This window comes from Sebastes fasciatus, chromosome 2, assembly GCF_043250625.1.
Source record: "Sebastes fasciatus isolate fSebFas1 chromosome 2, fSebFas1.pri, whole genome shotgun sequence".
In the NCBI taxonomy this organism is placed as follows: domain Eukaryota; kingdom Metazoa; phylum Chordata; class Actinopteri; order Perciformes; family Sebastidae; genus Sebastes; species Sebastes fasciatus.
In genome coordinates this window covers 4,259,108-4,273,371 of record NC_133796.1, presented here as the reverse complement: position 1 = coordinate 4,273,371, position 14,264 = coordinate 4,259,108, and the positions used below count along the sequence as shown (strand labels likewise).

At 41.5% G+C, this 14,264-nt stretch overlaps 1 protein-coding gene across 1 annotated transcript in view; it reads right to left on the bottom strand.

Annotated features, from left to right (window-relative positions):
* Positions 1–14,264, bottom strand: part of iqgap1 (IQ motif containing GTPase activating protein 1) — a 62,000-nt gene that overhangs the window by 4,620 nt on the left and 43,116 nt on the right. Inside the window, exons 16-34 of the mRNA XM_074659092.1 lie at positions 10,938–11,028; positions 10,671–10,838; positions 9,558–9,700; positions 9,293–9,463; positions 9,121–9,204; positions 8,684–8,755; positions 7,822–7,891; positions 7,367–7,731; positions 7,112–7,275; positions 6,796–7,020; positions 5,109–5,249; positions 4,897–4,981; positions 2,889–3,121; positions 2,660–2,792; positions 2,444–2,546; positions 2,128–2,263; positions 1,953–2,040; positions 1,201–1,410; positions 948–1,114 (exon numbers count right to left, since the gene is read on the bottom strand). Coding sequence (XP_074515193.1) covers positions 948–1,114; positions 1,201–1,410; positions 1,953–2,040; positions 2,128–2,263; positions 2,444–2,546; positions 2,660–2,792; positions 2,889–3,121; positions 4,897–4,981; positions 5,109–5,249; positions 6,796–7,020; positions 7,112–7,275; positions 7,367–7,731; positions 7,822–7,891; positions 8,684–8,755; positions 9,121–9,204; positions 9,293–9,463; positions 9,558–9,700; positions 10,671–10,838; positions 10,938–11,028 — 2,849 coding nt within the window. The remainder of the gene's footprint in view (positions 1–947; positions 1,115–1,200; positions 1,411–1,952; positions 2,041–2,127; positions 2,264–2,443; positions 2,547–2,659; positions 2,793–2,888; positions 3,122–4,896; positions 4,982–5,108; positions 5,250–6,795; positions 7,021–7,111; positions 7,276–7,366; positions 7,732–7,821; positions 7,892–8,683; positions 8,756–9,120; positions 9,205–9,292; positions 9,464–9,557; positions 9,701–10,670; positions 10,839–10,937; positions 11,029–14,264) is intronic.

Below are 14,264 nucleotides of genomic sequence, written 5' to 3'. Positions count from 1 at the left end.
TTTAAATTGTAAAATGTTCCATTTTCTTGTTAATTTATTAATCACTTATTTTTATTTAAATTGTATCCTATTTTATTTTAATTTTACTAAACACTTATTTTATTGTATTTAAGTTGTAACATTTTATTTTATTGTTATTTTATTAATCACTTATTTTATTATATTTAAATTGTAACATTTTATTTTATTGTTATTTTATTAATCACTTATTTTATTATATTTAAATTGTAACATTTTATTTTATTGTTATTTTATCAATCACTTATTTTATTGTATTTAAGTTGTAAAATGTAATTTAATTTTATTCTTATTTTATTAAATATTTATTTTACTGTATTTAAGTTGTAAAATTGTATCCTATTTTATTGTTATTTTAATAAACACTTATTTTATTGTATTTAAGTTGTAAAATTATATTCTATTTTATTGTTGATTTATTAATTACTCACTTTATTGTTTCAAGTTTTACATTGTTAATCTATTTTCTTGATTTAGATTTTATTTCACCCTGTTTTTCTACTATTACTGTTATTATAGCTCATACATCTATTTAATTACATTTTAATACTTTTTATTTTCTCGCTTGCATTTGTCTCAAACTGTTAAATTGTTGAATTCTTTTTTTTGTTTTCTGTATTGTTTTCACACTTGTTCTGTCTTATTTTCACACTTGTTCTGACTTATTGTAAACAATTACCCCGGCCTCAGCTAACCCTCCAGCTCGACATTCCTTGCTTGTATGTGCACAATACAGGCGGCAGTGTAACTTTGCTAATAGGAATCCTATATGACTTTGATGAGATGCGAACAGGCAGCCATAAATGAATAAAACCAGATCTATAATTTGGAGCACTACAGGTCTACATGTCTCAGCGGTGATCGTTGTGAGAGGAGAAAGAGAGAACCACAAATAGGAAACGTGTTAAATAAAATGAAAGGTCACTCACTTGCCCTTCCTGGCCAGGTTGTCCATGCATGTCTTGATATACTGATTGTAGGAATCAATCTGAACATTGTAAAAATTGGTCTTTGAGTTGAGGGCGGCGTTGGTCTGCTGAAGTCTCACCAGCTCCGCTTTCCTACGCTGACGATACCGCCTCTGATTTCTGATGTCCTGTAACACATATACATCACCTTTAAGTAAACCACTGATTGTGTTAAATGTCGAGAGATGACCTGTTTGTTTGTTGCTATAGTTACCTTGGCTATGTCGTTGATGAGGTCCTGATAGCGGTTCTCCGGGTGGACCTTCCCCAGCTCGGCCAGCCTCTGCAGGTTGCTCTTGATCTTGTCCTTCTTGCCCTGCAGCGTCAGGCTGTCGTCCACCACCGGCTTCACCGCCTTCATCTTCTCTGGAGTCTTGGCGTCTCTGATGGCCCTCCTCTGCATCGCGCGCTGGTAATCTGCTTCCTGTCATCCAGGAAAACAAGACGGATTATAGTCAACGTTAAACAATGTTTCTATAGAAACAACTCTATATATTTAAAATTCAGGCAATTCAATATTTCACTTCTGTTAGCGAGATCATACGTCTTGTTTACTAAATGTTACAACGCCAAACGGCATGCTGGGTACAGCTCGCTCTCCGTTGCTCGCTACAATATTAACTGTTACACGCTGAACAGCATGCTGGGTACAGCTCGCTCTCCGTCGCTCGCTACAATATTAACTGTCATATGCAGAGCGGCATGCTGGGTACAGCTCGCTCTCCGTCGCTCGCTACAATATTAACTGTTACACGCTGAACCTGTTTGAAGAGGAACTAGTGCAGCCTCTTCCTGTTTTGTGCCATAAAGCAATCCAGTAGTTTCCTATAGACAAAGCTAGAGGCTAACTAAAGTCTTGTAGTGAGGGTCTGGTTTGATTCGCATAAACATCTGTAAATGTATTTAAATCGTGGGTCCATAACATCAGCAGTAGTTGCTTTGTTGGCCCTAAATCTGATTTCTGACCTGATCTGTTCCTCCTGTTGAGTCCAGGATTTCAGTCAGAGTCTCTCCAGGCTGGAACCGGATCACATCCACAATCAGCCTCTTGGTGCTGAAAGGAAACATTGAAGTTATTTTCTAAAACAACCGTATATATGAATCTACTTTATTAGCCATGAATCTCCAGTTATGAACTCACTTGAGCAGCAGAGTCCGGGCGTCCATCTCAGTGTTGGCCTCACCGGGGACGTCAAACTTGTTAGTGAGTGTGAGCGACACCTCGGTCTTCCCCATCAGCTCTTTGTTGGGGTCGTCTGGAGGAAGAGGATTCTCACCTGGACAAGACAAGAGAGCTGATCAGACCGAGCGACAGTGTGCTCACAGGATCAGAGGATAATATACTAGGTGGTTTCTGTTAATAATTGCTTTAATCTCATCTGTAAACTGAGAATTAGTTTAATTCTTGAAGCTATTTTTTTGCTGGACTGGAACCAGACTGTCAAAGAAAGCCTCACCGATGAGGGACTCCACGGTGGGAACCTCTCCCAGGTCCTCCAGCAGCTCGTGGATGGGGTCGTTGTGCTCTGGAGCGATGGCGTCCTGGTGGTCCAGCAGCAGCTAACAGGATAAAAGAACACAGTCAGCGTGTTAGTCAGACTGTAGAGGACAAAACCTCTCAAAAACATCTGGAAATTAACAATTTCAGGGAGAGTGAGGGGGTCTAAACTGACTGTGTGAGTGTTGATCATCTCTCCGATGGAGATGTAGATGACAGGTTTGGTGACGGTGACCAAGTCGGAGTACTGATCCACGTTGAACTTATCTTCCAGTGAGGGAACGTCGCACGCTGCCAGAAAGAAACGCCTGCAATGGAAGAAGGAAGGAAAGTCAGATGAGGAAAAAAGGGCTTCAAACAATAAAATCAACACTTCATGTTTGTATAAGGATCAGACATCAGACCTGAACTTCTGGTAGGAGTTGCTGAGATATTCATTGATGGGGTTGAGATGGGCGTTGTCTCCCAGGAACATCTTGTTGGAGGCGGCGTGCTGCAGCATCTTGGCGACGGAGCCCAGGTTTCGCCGCTGCTCGGTGGTCAGCTGGCCACCCGCCGACACCTCGATGATGTCGAAGGCGTCGGGCGCAACGATGGCCGGGTTCATGTAGCGGTAATACAGGAGGTTCCCCACAATCTGAAAAGTAAAAGTCAAATCAGTTAGTTGAGAAAGTGATTTCTCTTGCTTTATGAGCCCTTTTTTGGGATGAAACATGTTACCATAATAGTATATAAAAGCTCTTAAAATCTGAAAACTGAGCAAACATATATGACTTACACAATTAATCAAACTGTTAAAGTTACTATGAGGAACTTTCATTTAGTGTCGATTCTGGTGGTCAAAAGCGGTAGTGTTTCCGAGCACCAGAGTCCCTTTAGAAAACCTCTCATTCTACTGCAGCAGGGTCTGACAGTCTGCCCCGCTCAGTCCTGGTTCTGGTTCTCCCGTGCCTCCCTTCTCTCCAGCAGGGCCCAACAATACGGTCTGGGCCTCCAGCAGCGAGGTGAAGCTCTGCTCCTGGCCGGAGGAGGAGCCGCTGCTGCTGTGGACAGAGCTCTCCACCTCCTGCCGGATGCAAAGCTGGATGCGGGTCTGTCCGCGGTGGGCTGGTCGCTGCCGGAGGCCCCGCTGGAGTCTGAGCTGAAGGAGTTTCTGGTGAACCTGCATGATTGACTGATTTTACTTGGAATCCGACCCGGTGACATTGAGACTGTCTCATAACCAGTTGAAAGCTCCTCATAGTAACTTTAAGTTATAATCAAAAGGTGCTGTGTGACATACAAGAAGCAGACATTACCCTACTGTACAATTATGTTGCAAAAAAAGAGCTGCAAATTACATCTATGTTGGCATCTTTCTATTTTAGGACTGTTTAGATGAATTATTAGTGAAATGATGAGTTGAGTTTTAAGGGTTTAGTAGGTGCTTGTGCAAAAAGAGGAAAAGCTCTTGACCATGCTTCCTCAGCTTGTGCAGGAAGAGGAGGAGAGAAGAAGAAGAAGAAGGACACCCACAGGCTGCAGCTGGTCGGCAAGGCGGGAAGAGCAGAGCAACAGCAGGAGAAGAGAAAAAAAGGGAAAGAAATGTGTAAGAAACAGGGAGGAGAGAGAGGCCAGGCAGAAGATGAGAAAACCACTGTCAAAGAAGAAAAGAGGAGCTATGGATTAAAGGGTCAGTTCACCCAGTTTTAAACAGAACTTTCTATCTCAGTATGACTGTAAACTATCTGTATGTAGAAGGATGTGGTGCTCAAAGTTTATGGCTGACAAATCCATCTGTAAACATCATTTTTTTTGTTTGAAATGCCACAAATCAAGTGCAATTCATCTCAATCGTATTGGGGCTGTAGCATAAAAGTCACAGTCTCATATTTTCCACATCAAACTGAAATGATCCACATGGCTAGATGCTACTGTGAACTGACCCTAGACCATTGAGTGACAAACATTAGAGGTAAACTTTGCAGATTCTCAACCAGCTTTGTATCATTACGATGTGGGTAGTATAAGCAAACGAATAATGTTTAACTTCCCTCGACTGTAGGGCTGTTGCTCGAACAACAACAACTCCACGGAGAGAGAGGGGGGGGGGTATAGTGTAATGCTGGAATCAGATTTATTTATATGAGTGCGGAGGAATTAACAGCGTATGGAGGAGGAATAGGCCGCTACCGCAGAGAGTCAAGCACAGCCAGCTGGTGAGGACAGCGCCTCAATGGGCCCAGTGCATTCTGGTAGTTGTAGGTTTTTCTACCTTTTGAACTAAAGGGAATATCACAGCCCATTTTCTCTGTTTTCTCTAATCATGTAGCACCAATTTCATCACGCATAGAAAGCCCAGTTTTATGAAAAGACCATCTATCCAGAGGTGAAATACTTCTTTAAAAGAAAAGAAAAATGAAAGAAGCAAACCTTGAGCAGCTCGTCCTCTGTAGCATCTGGGAACTTCTCATGAAGGGTGTCCTTCAGCACCTTGGAGACGAAACGCATCCCATATCTGACAGATAAAACCCACAGAAACACAGTGAGACAGGCAGGAGAACATAATACTATACTGCTGGTTTGAATCAGCTGACTTGTGTCTGTTAAAATGTAGACAGTGATGCTGTGAGAGAGGAACGTACGGGATTTTATCCACCGAGACGATAATGGCAGACAGGAATTTGTCCGTGATGGTCTTCATGTTCTTGATGGAGGCTTCCAGTCTGGTCCTCACCTCATCGTGGGCCATGGCCTGCTCCGGAGTCACGTCGTACGGCAGCTTACTGTTGAGGACAGGACACAAAGACTTCCATCAGTGTTGATCACAACCTCTGAAGCCTTTTTGGCTTTACTACACATGCTGTCATCACTGCAATGAAAACCTTCTGTAAGCAAAATATTCTGTAATTTGCGAGTATTAAACAAAAAAATCTGCCAATAGGGTATGCAATAATGACTCGATAAGATTTCTTGAAACTAGCATAAAAATCAGGTCACTACAAAACACTATCTGCTCTTAAAACTACAGTAGTACTGAGAGTTGATATAAACAAAGAAACTCCTTAAATTCAACATAAAGTGCCTGAATCAGATTTCTGCTGATTTTAAATCTTGATATAAGATTATAAACGTATGCAGACTAATTTGCAATACTGCTTTTTCCTCACGTGTATGATAATACAATGTAATATAAAACACTAATTTGTATTATTTCTGTTTTTATAATTTACTTATTTATTTTTTTAAACATCTTCTTAACACCTTAAAGGCTAAATAACGCTCCAAACTTAGACTAAACTTTGGCGAGGAAAAACTGGCATGGCCATTTTCAAAGGGGTCCCTTGACCTCTGACCTCCAGATATGTGAATGTAAATGGGTTCTATGGGTACCCACGAGTCTCCCCTTTACAGACATGCCCACTTTATGATAATCACATGCAGTTTGGGGCAAGTCATAGTCAAGTCAGCACACTGACACACTGACAGCTGTTGTTGCCTGTTGGGCTGCAGTTTGCCATGTTATGATTTGAGCATATTTTCTATGCTAAATGCAGTACCTGTGAGGGTTTCTGGACAATATCTGTCATTGTTTTGTGTTATTAATTAATTTACAATAATAAAGATATACATATGTTTGTATAAAGCAGCATATTTGTCCACTCCCATGTTGATAAGAGTATTAGATACTTGACAAATCTCCCTTTAAGGTACATTTTGAACAGATAAAAATGTGTGATTAATCGCGATTAATCATGGACAATCATACGATTAATCATGATTAAATATTAGCCCTAATATATATAGATATATTTAGTGAAGACTGTGTCTATGACCAATTCAACAAACTAAAAAGGGAAAAATAATTGTGTTTATGTCTTATTTTTTCTTGAAGTAAGCACCCCAACTACTTCTATAATAGTTTGTGATATACAGTGTGATAATGATGTAATCTGTTTGTAAACATATATGAAACATGTTAAATGAACTAATGCAAACGGTGCTTGACGAGAGTATTTACCATTGACAAGAAAAAGTTGAACATTGAATCCTCCTAAAATAATTTATATGACTTTTTTGCTTTGCTGTTTTTGCAGTGATGCTGCAGTATGTTTTTTTCATTGCCATTCTGTTGCTAGGGCAACAGCTTTGGTCCAAGTTTACTTCCTGTCAGCTCCTACATTAACAAACATTGCAACAGGAAATACAAAGGGGCCTATTTTAGAATGTCAAGTTTGAAAAGGTCTATAAATGATGGAAACTTTAGACATTTAGCCACCCTGCTGTCACGTAGAAGTCTTCAGCTACAAGACGACCTGATCTCCAGCTCACCTGGCCTCTCCGGTCTGCGTCTCCATCTGGTTGACCCAGCTCTTATAGATGTCCACCGGGTCGGTCTTGATGTTTAGCGACTTGTCATCCATGATCTCCTTGACGACCGGAGCCAGGATCTGCCGCAGCGCGTTCTGTCCCCGCGCACCTCGGTGGAAGCTCACCACCATCTTGATGATCGTCGGGTTTCCTGTGACGATCTCCTTCATCTGGTCCACTTTGGACCTGCGGGACAGTTGTTGACACATTTTAGCCTCGACTGATTTAAAACCTCTGGTCATGAATTATTGTTATTGACTGTGTTTCTGATCCTCACTTGATCTCCTCCTGCAGGGCAGTTTTGAAGAGCTTGGTCAGCAGGTACTCCTCCCTCTGGTTGGAGGCGTAGTTATACAGGGTGAAGATCACAGAGTCCATGAACTTGGTGGATTTATTCTGTGGCATCTGGAAGATCAGCTTGGCCAGATACGTGGGGTTGGTCTAAAAGGAAGCAGTTGAATATTATTAGAGCGATATCGTAGCTGTGATTCTGTCGTTGAGGACTTAGAGACAGAGCGATCAAAGACGTTACCTGTAGCAGGTAAAAGAGGTGCTGGTAGGCCTCCAGTTTGACCCTCTTCTCCTTGCTGAGGGCCTTCAGGCCTCCCCTCTGCTTGTTCATCATCATCATGTCGGACAGCTGGCCCTTGTTCTTCTTGGTCAGCTTCTTGCTGTGGGACACCACCTCCTGCAGCGTGATCTTGTTCTTCACCAGCAGGCCGATCTTGATGTCCATCAGGTTCAGGTCGTTCTCCAGCTGCTGGTTGGAGCGGATGTTGGTGACCACCTCCTCGCGCATCCGCATCAGCTCCAGCTCCTCCTGGAAGTCCTGGTCGCTGTGGTCCAGCAGGTGGACGAACTTCCTCACCACCGCCATCGGAGGATCCTCGGCGCTGACTGCGTGAGGAAGGAAGGACATTTAGAGAGTCCACCAAAGCTGAAGAGACCTAACATATCGCTAGAGAAACAGTCTGGGATCATACTCACTCAGCGTCTTGTAGTCGTCTCTGGCCTTGTTGGCTCTAATGAACGCCTGAATCTTCACCACCTCCTTGATCTGCAGGAGAAAACATCAATCACTTAGCTGATCAATAGTCGTTATTATAAACAGCACCGCAGGAATCCACTGAGAGTCGGAGTGGAAATGACTTCACACATGTCAGAGTGTTAAATGATCCGTCTGTCAGACCCCACAGGACACAGACTAAATGTCAGCGGATGTATCAGGGGAAATTTAAAGCTTTTATTAGATAATGCTGCAATCTGTCTACTTTAAACCCTAATGTTTGAGACAGGCGATTTACAATCCACTGTCTTGGTTCTTTCAAATTATCCAAAACCCGACAATCAGAGAGAATTCCTCATGGTCCCAATCACCCGAACAGAGCTGCATGGTAAATCTTACTTAAATGTACCCTCTCTACACATGTTTGAAAAAACTTTAAAAACAGTTTTCTATTATTTTTACCCAGACTATGAATCAGCCTTAATTAAAATAAGGCTCAGAGACTTTCTGGCTTTGAAAATGTACCATACCGCTCCTTTTCACTCGTATCCCATGGCTTGTATATCCATTTGTATTGCCTGTGAATGTTTTAACAATGCATTTTGAAATATAAAAAAGTGACGTTCTTTGCTTTGATTCTTTTAGCCTCTGATTCATCTGTGTTTTGTGTTCGTTGTTGTGTTTTGGTATGTTTTTTTTGTGATGTTATCTGAATCTTGAGCAGGACTCCCTAGCAGAAGAGGGATTATATCTCAATGACTTTTCTGGTTGAATAAAGGATCAAATAAAACCTATATTTTCAGCTAATTTTAAATTACAAAGTTTTAGGCTTTGAATACTCACGTGATCTCTGAAGTACTGTAGACGATCCTTGTACTTCTTACGAGCTTGGTGCATCCGAACCACGGACTGGATCTGAGAAAGACAAAAACAAATCCTTTAATCTTAACTGCTTTTGTAGCACTGATTGCAATTTTCTTGGCCGATTTTCTTTCTTTGTAAGATCTATAACTGACAGCACATATGCACAAACATTTTTGGAACTCTTCTGTCATGGAAATTCAATTTGATGTTCATAATAAAACAGTCAGTTGTTCCAAACCTTTTTAAGGTTGTTCCTCCACGGCTTATTTTGGACTTGCAGGTGTTACAAATTGAGCTTAACGTCTTCTTCACTAACGCTGAAGAACTTCCACACCGACAACACGATGTGGCCGATCGATTGGTGCATCTCAAATAATAATAATATTCAGATTACAGACATTGCGTGATCATTTTACCTTGACGGCCTCGTCACTGTGGTCTTTCAGATACTGCTTACGGTCTTTGAACTTCTTCCTCTGTTTGTGGCCCTTCCAGTGAGCCTGAGGAAAGAAAGATTGAGACTCAGTATAATAATAATAAAGTCCTGACAGCAGACAGAAGTCTGTATGATATACAGGTGTATCTCACCTGTATGCAGGTAACAGCTGGGTCTTGGGACGTCAGGAAGCTCATCCGCTCCTTTTGGCCGTTTCTCACCAGGTAGCCACGGCAACGAGCTTGCAGCTTGGCAATTAGAGACTCGTTGGCCAGCCACAGCTGCTCCCGATTGTAGGCTGTGGTTACCCCGGAAACCACCGACTGACGGGGAAGCATAAAACAAGCAGTTTAGCGCTGCGTTAAAAAAAGTTACGGCCTGGCAATGCGCTGCTCGGGGACCGGCACCGGGACCTACCTGGATGTCCTCCTTGTTGAGCTGCGTGTTGTTCTGCAGGAAGCTCTCCGGCTCCACCCAGGTGCCCTCCTTTCCATTCAGGTTATAATAGTAGTTGTGTCCTCCCTTCACCCAGTGTTTCACCCACTCACTGCCGTTATCACCTGGACAGACAGCATTACAAGTGAACAAGATGGAAGCACGACTTGGGCCAATAAGTAGCAAGAAGCATCATCCCTCCATTTAAAGGTTATTTCAGTAAGTTCACTTCTAAACAAAGTACTGCTGTGGACGGGGGCAGCAGCAAAATGTATTTTAGACACCTAAAAAAATCAGTTTATGTGTACGCTACAGTTAGAATATTTTCACTGCTTAACCTTGACTGAAGCCGTTAGCTATGCCCTCTTCAAAGCCACCAGACTCCATTCACAAAAACAGTCATTTTACCTCTCAGAACGCAGGAGTTGCTGGTCTACCGCTGCCTCGATCGGTTAGTTAGTTTGTGTTATTGTGTCACTTTAGTGTTTTAAAGGGTTAGTTGGGATTCATCAAAGTCACAATAACATATACAGTATATATATGTTTTTTTAAAAATATTTTTTAATATTTGTTTTTGGTATTATCATTTTTTTAATTTTATTTATTTAAATTTCTAATGCTGATGTTGTTTTCTCTTGTGTACTTATTTTGTTTGTTTATTAATTCAAAATTGGTTTATAAACTTTTGTAATTACAAACTGTAAATTGCATAAAATAACCTTGAAAAAAAAGGGGAAAAAATAAAGTATATATATTTATATATAAATTCATATATATAAAAAAAGATTGTTTTTTTTTAGGTGTCTAAAATCTGTTTTCTGCTGCCCCCGTCCACAGCAGTACATTGGCTTTGCTCCCGTTCACCTGTCTGTTTCTCCAAACTCCATCTACTGTAGGTAATACACTGACTATGGAGAAGTATCTCATTAAACCCCACTTCAAATAATCCAAACTATCCCTTTAAAATCACTGGAAACCACTGAAAGGATGCTTCACTCCTCCACATTTCATCAGAATTGTAGATTATCGACAGACGTGACGACATTAACTACCAAATTGTGACAAAATAGATTAATCTCTAAATGTTCTCCTCACCTTCTGCCTTTTTCCCGTCCTTGATCTTGGACAGGTCACCCTGGTAGGTCTGGCCACACTCAGAGGTGACCCCATACAGTCCTGCTCCGGGGTTACGCAGAGCAGCCAGAGTCTGAGCCGGTTCGCCGCTGTCCACCGCCTCGTTCACGGCCTGGATGGACTGAGAGACTGCGGATACAAACGCAAAACATTCTGCTCTTCACACTGTCCGAACATCAAGGACTAATTAATACAAATAGGCTTAGTAAAATGAATTGAGAGTCTTACACTGTAAGGCCTCCTGTGTGTCCTGGTTTGCCTTCAGAACGGCGTCCTGGATCTCATCCAGCCACAGCACAGCAGACGGGTCCTGGGTCTCCTGAGAGGACACCAGAAAATATGTTTAGAAACTAACAGCGAGCATCTCTCCTTTAATTCATCAAGGCTGTATTGGAAATGGAAAGTCTGTGACTCTGCCCGTCTTTATTTTCTCCTCTAAATGCTAGAACCTCAAACCAAAGTTCATGCAAAATCATAAAAGACACACTAAGAGCTACTAGAGTGAGAATACGACTCCAGATGTCATTCTAACATCTGTATAAGACTTGAATAAAGCTATAAAAAACCTTCTTTTCTCAGGTGAAAATGTAGAAGATGTCTGCGGGTTGTGTATGGTTGTTGTCAGCAGTGACAACGTACTAATATATATTAATAAAATACAACATATCAGACTTTGTTATGGATAGAAGTTATATTATTATTAAAGTTATTTTCCATTTCTATCATTGTCTCTGGTGTTTTCACACAACCAACATTTATCAAGATGAAGACAGGCGTTACTTTCCCTGCTGCTGGCTAAAATAAAAATGTGTTTTATCTTTTTAATTTGATCTATTTATTTCAAACATGTAAGAAAAAAACAAAACAAAAACTAACAAATAAAACAGTAAACATATTGCAAGCTCTCAATATACAAATTCTCATGAACAATATAAATAAATATTACATGTCTGAAAAGGAGCCATTAGAAGTGTAGACTTAAATGACCCCACCTCTTCTCCATAATTCAAAACAATTATCCCAATATTTATCATAAACTCAACTCACAAACAACGACCCCAGTGCTACTGTGCACAACCTAAATATCCACCCACCGCCAACCAGACATAACTTAAACAACTTAAACCATTGCCTCACATTCACCCCATCAACCCCTCCTCATCCCATTTTTTAATAGCTAAATATTCAACACGAGCAGCACATCAGAGGACTCAGATAACTGGTTCATTAGCAGCCTTTCTGTACTTATAATATAGAGAATGAAACAGCCATCCTGGCATGCAGACTCATTTTAATTCTATTTTATGAAATCAACAGGAACAGGTTTCACTAATTCTCCCTGCCAGTTCTTATATAAAAACTTACTTAAAAACGTATTTGTCAGGAGTGGAACAACGAAGTCCTGAACTTTATCGTTTAAAGTGTGTTAACTCAGCTGTGGTTAAATGTGTGTCTACTATTTCATCACGGCCGCGCCCAGTATTCACATTACAACATCTCTACGGTTGCATTATATTATTCTGGTCTGTGTTCCTGCTACAGAGGGTGTTGATGTCTCCGTCTCTCTGATGGATTTCTACATTTGTGATTGAGAAATCCTTGCTCTTTGACTATTTCTTATTTAACCAGGAAGTCCCCTGGGATAGAAATCTCTTTTCTGAGGGAGACCTGGCCGAGACAGCACACCAGTTACAGTTTAAATAGAAATAAAACACAACAAACAAGAAATATGATCTGCAAAAACACAAGGAAGTAGGGCTGTGCTCAACCAAGGAAATTCACTCATGCAATTTTGTCGACTAATCGATTAGTTGATTTAATCAAAAGATCTGTGAAACTGAGTTTCTCCACAAAGAATCACACAAAAGCACCACTTTAAATCTGGTGTTTACCAGAGATGTTTTATGTCACTTGATTCCATTTGCTCAGCATACAGACTAAACTAAGACCTCAATACTGAAGTCAACACTGTATTATTATGAACTGTAGTTCTACCAAACTGCATCCAGATGGAGCACTCAGTCTGTGTATACCACGAGGCAGCTGTTTGCTGCTGCTCTCTAGAGCTGGAGGTAAAACAGGCGGCTCATTTGGTTTCGGCCTCCCCTCTCCGTGTGTCCCGCCCCTTCATGTTGTGCTTCAGGGCGGACTAGAGGAGGTGTGTGTTAGTATGTGGGTGTGTGTGTGAAAGAGGTGGGCGGGTACGACTGATACCCGATCTTGGAGGAAGATTTGAAAGAGGAGGGGCGCTGGCTGCTAACATCTGCAGCAGCATGCAGCAGGACGCAAATGAGCTCCGTCTTTATAGTAAACTGTACCTGGGCGAGCCCTGATTAGTGTTTGTATTGTTGCACTTGGAGGCGTAATTGTTATTTACGTGTGTGTGAGTCTCTGCATGGCGGGAGACAGGGTGTGGTGCCAGAGAGGGCGGGGGACAGGAGGAGGAGGAGGAGGACTTGGGCGTAGCTTCATCACACGTTATGAGCACATCATGGAAATAGAGGAAGTGAAAGCTGAGGGGGTTGGGTAGAATTCATCTTTCTAAACTTTTCTTCTGAGGGAACCATGAGCTCATTCATGTGTCTATACAGGCACATCGACGTGGGAAGCTTGTAAACACACACATACAGAACAAAGAACACGACTAGAAACGTCCCAGCTGTGATTGTTGCAGTTCACAAAGTGAGGCGATAAGCATCTGAAGAGGCCGACTTCACTGTAGTAGACTATATTGGGCTTGTTAGTCAGAGTCTGGGCAGGACTTCCTGCTGTTAATCTAGGCACAGCCCTCAGCCCACAGTCTGTGTCTCTGACTAACTGTTCTAATACTGCAGAGTTAATGAGGCGACACCAAGAAGCCAGCTACAGATTGAACCGCAGGCTCCCCTGTCCTCACGTCACCTGGAAACACACTAATATGGGTCTTTCTCCTCCTCCATCTACGTGTGTGATGACTAACATCAAGTTGGGCTCGTTGGATTCACCAGAAACCCTCACAGGTACTGCATTTAGTATAAAACAATATGCTCCAATCATAACATAGCAAACTGCAGCCCAACAGGCAACAACAGCTGTCAGTGTGTCAGTGTGCTGACTTGACTATGACTTGCCCCAAACTGCATGTGATTATCATAAAGTGGGCATGTCTGTAAAGGGGAGACTCGTGGGTACCCATAGAACCCATTTACATTCACTGATCTGGAGGTCAGAGGTCATAGTTTGGAGCGTTATTTAGCCTCCTTTGCGACAAGCTAGTATGACATGGTTGGTACCAATGGATTCCTTAGGTTTTATAGTTTCATAGGATATCTATACGCTCACTCTAGGTCTCAGGACTGCACTATTTACTTCTGCTTTTACTTTTACTTGCGTGATTTCCCCCTTGTATATACTGTATACTAGGGCTGTCAAAGTTAATGCGATAACGCGTTAACGTAAATTAGTTTTAACACCACTAATTTCTTTAATGTTTAAGTGAAGTGTATTAAAGTGAAGATACTGGTATCATATGAAACTAAACAACATAATGAATCCATTGGTACCAACCATGTCATA